Source organism: Lactuca virosa, chromosome 3, assembly GCF_052849685.1.
Source record: "Lactuca virosa cultivar CGN04683 chromosome 3, Lactuca_virosa_CGN04683_v6, whole genome shotgun sequence".
In the NCBI taxonomy this organism is placed as follows: domain Eukaryota; kingdom Viridiplantae; phylum Streptophyta; class Magnoliopsida; order Asterales; family Asteraceae; genus Lactuca; species Lactuca virosa.
Genome location: NC_136428.1, coordinates 7013978 through 7018776, shown reverse-complemented (window position 1 = coordinate 7018776; position 4799 = coordinate 7013978). Strand labels below are relative to the sequence as shown.

Genomic DNA, 4799 nt, shown 5'->3' with positions numbered 1-4799 from the left:
GCGTAGGGGGATTCACGACACCACCTCTCACCCAATGAGTGTGGTGTTCACCGCACCATGAGCTGTCCACCTGAGCCTACTGCAGTATACATTGTTGCCTATGATACATGTATACACCCATAATGTTTGGTGTTTGTGTCTCCAACTTAACATTTTTTTTCCCATTTCTTTTATAAAACATTGTGATGTCAACAAAAGAGGCTAATAATATTGAATTGGAAAAAAAAAATGAGTAATATTAAAAGTTTAAAAATACAAAAAACGCACTTAAGCTAAAAGTGTAAAAATTTTCAAATTAAGGGTTTCATGGGAGTTACACTTTAAGAAGGCTGTAAACTAGTGATAAAAATGTAACAAAGTTAATAAAAGTGATGCTTTAAATCGGAAAAAAAATAAAAGACGAAACCGCTAAAAGTCACAAAATTAAAATTTTCTTAACAATATCCTTTTTGTATTTTTGTTGGCCAGCATCCTGTGGTTGACAAGAAGGAAGATCCTTGGGTCGGCAAACTCGGCATTGAGGACCCTTTTTAACATATATACATTATCTCTAACTTTTAATCCACACACCTACTCATTCGTGATCGTTTTCAATCTTACTTCTCTGCTGATGTTCAAATTAATCACCTCCGCCGTATCTGACGCCTGCTCACGGTGGTGGGGAAGCGCCAATGGAGCCGATGAAGAAATCATTAGCACCGTTCTCATCATCGCAGCTATGCTTTCTATATTCTGGCTTGTATGGATGTTGATATCAAAGGACACCCACCCGCCACTGCCGCCCGGCCCACGATCTCTGCCACTCGTCGGAAACCTCCTGTCTCTTGATCCAGAGCTCCACTCCTATTTCGCCTCTCTCGCAAAGACCTACGGTCCGATTTCCAGGCTCTGGCTCGGTAAAAAACTGGGAATCCTAATCACTTCTCCGGCCTTGGCCCGTGAAGTGCTTAAACTCAACGACACCACCTTCGCCAACAGAGATGTTCCGGTTGCTGGCGTCGAGGCGGCGTATGGTGGAAACGACATTGTCTGGTCCCCATATGGCGATCAATGGCGGATGTTGAGAAAGATTGTTGTTCGTGAAATGCTTAGCAACCAAACTTTGGATTCCGTTTACTCTCTCCGGCGGAGAGAGATCCGTAACACCGTGAATTACTTGTACAACCGGGCCGGATCGCCGGTCAACGTAGGTGAGCAGATGTTCTTGACCGTGTTGAATGTGATTACCGGTATGCTGTGGGGCGGCACGGTGAAGGCGGAGGATAGGGAGAGCCTTGGAGCGGAGTTCCGGCAAGTGATCAACGAGATGACCGGATACTTAGGGATGCCGAACTTGTCTGACTTTTATCCGGGTCTGGCCAGGTTTGATCTTCAGGGAGTTCAAAAAAACATGAAAGTGTTGGCGAAAAGATTCGATGGAATATTTGAGACCATGATTGCTCAAAGGAGGAAGATGAGTGGCGATGAAAACAAAGACTTTTTACAGTTCTTGTTGCAGCGTGAAGACGACAAAGATTCCAAAACACCATTCACAATGGTGCATCTAAAAGCCTTGCTCATGGTAAATGCTCGAGTGATTATAACTTTCTATGAGTCTATAACTATAAAAACTGAATCGAAACTGGACAACTCACCTTTTAATTATTACACTAGTTGACTTAATTTTTATGTAAATTTGGAAACTTTCCAGGATATGGTGGTGGGAGGGACGGATACGACATCAAATACTGTTGAGTTTGCGCTGGCTGAGATGATGAACCAACCGGAAATACTGAAAAAGGCACAACAAGAATTAGAGACGGTGGTCGGAAAAGACAACATAGTGGAAGAATCCCACATCAACAAACTGCCATACTTATACGCCATCATGAAAGAAGTTCTTCGTTTACACCCAACACTTCCGCTATTGGTCCCACATTGCCCAAGTGAATCGTGTGTAATCGGTGGCTACATGGTTCCAAAAGGTGCTCGAGTGTTCATCAATGCATGGGCAATACATAGAGACCCCACCATTTGGGAAAACCCATCGGAGTTTAGTCCTGAAAGGTTCTTGGTTAACGAGTGGGATTATAGTGGCAATGACTTCAATTATTTTCCATTTGGTTCTGGCCGGAGGATATGTGCAGGGACTGCAATGGCGGAGCGAATGTTTATGCTTTTGCTTGCATCGCTTATTCATTCTTTTGACTGGGAATTGGCTCCCGGAGAGAAGCATGATCTATCTGAAAAGTTTGGGATTGTGTTGAAGAAGAAGGTTGCTCTCATGGCAATTCCCACACCAAGATTCTCAAGCTCGACTATGTACAAGTGACATAATTATTAAGTTGTATACGGGCTAACACTAGCAAAGCTCGACTATTTTTCAATTTAAACATGTTGCAGAGACAAATGAGGAATCAGAAATCGATTGGAGAGAAAGGGTGAAAGGAAACCCTAGATTTTTATGCCTTTTACTTTTTTTTCATGTTTTACGCCTTCAGGAAATGAAATTCCTGGATCATCATTGTTGACCTCAAACGTTCTTCCTTTTGACATAACCATGGGTGTTAATGGCATTTTTATTGGATTTATCAAGTAATTAACACCGGAAGGTAATGTACCCCATCCTAATACGTTGGAATTAAATGGTTACAAGGAGTTTTAAACAAAAATTTGCTAAACTCTTTAGTTTTGCTCATATATTATGTTTCAGACCAGCACCTACTATATGGTTCCAACATGCCCCTGATCTTGATTGATATTGGCTAACTGAAGTATAAGAGAAATAGGTATGACAATGAATTGATCTGATCCGTGTGTTCTCCAGATTTTCTTGCATTAGATGACAATTTGATGTTTTCCTCTTTATAAAATTTAGTTAATAGTAATTACTATCTAATTCCAAATGGACCACACCTTACCATGGAAGGAGGAGGAAAGGATGAGGTAGCTAATTATCTGCATCTTTTAAACCAAATTACAGGTATGTATCAAAAAATAATTTTATTGGTTTTATTGTTAATATGTGTTTGCAAAGCAATTAAAGTATTGTCAAATTGCATTTGCACCCAATCCCGTCATGATGAGTAAGTTCAGATTCTGTGGTAAACAACATTCCCCAGTCCATCTTTCTGGTATTTTTTTATCACACGTACATATAAGATCTTGTGTTTTTTTGACAGATTGAAATGTTGTAATGGGTTTCTTATCTTATATTTTGTGAAATTTTCTTAAATCCTTAAACCCACTTTGGCTGATTTAAAAAAGAAGCCCAAGAAGGTAATCTTACTCTCATGTATTACTTTCTTCAAGAATCCTGATTTGTTTTTGCTTAACATGAATTTTTTTGTATCCTTATTAGGAAAAGCTACATTTTTAGACAAAAAGGAGTTTGTTTCACTAATTTATTGGCGGTTGATGGCTTCCGATTACCTAAATGTCCTGTTGATGGACTGGGGGTTAAAGTTTATAAATTACTACCAGAAAGTTTTAACATCAAACCATGTTTGGGAGTTTGTGAAACATGACTTGAGTTTACTTGGTCAAAGATGATTCCAGTCTGTTTGTGGTAAGCTAAATACAAGTCATACTCATTGTGAATTTATTTACTGGTGTTTTAAGCACTGCGTAATATCATGAAATTCCAAATAAATGATGAAATAGTTTCATTAAACACTTATTTGCTAAAATTGTTTCATTTTATCGATCAAATTAGATATAATAATTAATGTAAATAAAAACATTATAATTAGTAGACATAAAGGTAATTGATGCAATAAAAGTGACAAGTGTGTTGATTATAATAGCAAGACTTTGGATTGATATTTGTCTTTTTTTTATGTGCACCAGAAGCTAAATGATGCTACATCCCCATGTTTCAAGTCTTCAGAATATCCTTTTGCGCTCTATTCGATCTAGAGCCAGTATTCGTTGCATCTAACTCTAAAAACTGGTGGCTATAAGTACAAGAAATAGCAACTTACTTTTTTTTAATGATTAATGACATTGACGATTTGGTAACTTGCATTGGATTTGGTCAAACGAAATTGTTGATAATGGTTTTGCATACCGGAACTCAATAACGAATTTGATCCATTACCATAATCAGTAATGTAATTTCTAGCTACATCACAATGATTGTAAAGAAAAAAACCATTATTGGCGTTTGCAATCGGTCTGTACATACATATAAGCAAATATCATCATATAATTATTAATGACTATGCAATCTGTGTTTGCAGCCCAATGACATTGATACATAATCTTTTATTTTAAGAAAATAGTTTTTAGGAGCTTGGACAGGAGAAATCATATGTTAGTGAGATAGTTTTTACTGTATCTTCAATGTGCTCAGGCTAATCTGTCCAAATTCCAAAAGATTGGTAATAGACCTATAATAAGAGCATGTATCAAGTGTTTTGTTTATACTTCAAGGGCAAATTTGTCGACAATGTTTATCATTTTATTGCCACTTTATGCTATAACAAATTAATAATTTTCGTTTAAATTTTAGTTACCAAATATAAATATTCAACTTGGGTCAAACTTGGATCAATCTAAATAAAAGTTCCACTACTTATAAATTTCATCTAGAGTAATCTATAAAATGGTCCTTGTGATTTTTGTTATCACCGCTTAGTTGAAAATTAAAACATTTTTTAAATATGATCATTTTTATATGTTTCATATTGTTTTCTTATTAGCAATCGTACCTCTCTTACCAATAGATTTTTTAAATATACAGTAGAACAAATTCTATACAGAAGCATACTTAACCGAAATAAGTAAAAAGACACTTTATGTACGAATATATAAATAAA

At 36.8% G+C, this 4799-nt stretch overlaps 1 protein-coding gene across 3 annotated transcripts; it reads left to right on the top strand.

Moving 5' to 3' along the window:
- Positions 1-509: 509 nt before the first annotated feature.
- On the top strand, positions 510-4225 carry LOC145165157 (labd-13Z-ene-9,15,16-triol synthase, chloroplastic-like). 3 transcript variants are annotated; one of them, XM_079083837.1, is made up of 7 exons: positions 510-1561; positions 1691-2591; positions 2693-2768; positions 2858-2962; positions 3162-3258; positions 3341-3547; positions 3829-4225. In XM_079083837.1, the coding sequence occupies exons 1-2, from the start codon at positions 611-613 to the stop codon at positions 2309-2311; spliced, it is 1572 nt and encodes a 523-aa protein (XP_078939963.1). In that variant the 5' UTR covers positions 510-610; the 3' UTR covers positions 2312-2591; positions 2693-2768; positions 2858-2962; positions 3162-3258; positions 3341-3547; positions 3829-4225. The 3 variants fall into 3 exon arrangements, with proteins under 3 accessions (XP_078939963.1, XP_078939964.1, XP_078939961.1); XM_079083838.1 differs by having other exon boundaries at positions 2858-3258; positions 3832-4225; XM_079083835.1 differs by having other exon boundaries at positions 2858-3258.
- Positions 4226-4799: the final 574 nt, after the last annotated feature.

What these genes read in the sequence shown, in the direction of transcription:
- LOC145165157 (XM_079083837.1), top strand. Translation starts at nt 611, where the DNA reads ATGTTCAAATTAATCACCTCCGCCGTATCTGACGCCTGCTCACGGTGG. An exon ending in ATCTAAAAGCCTTGCTCATG is followed by an intron (nt 1,562 to 1,690) that starts GTAAATGCTCGA and finishes GAAACTTTCCAG; the next exon opens with GATATGGTGGTGGGAGGGAC.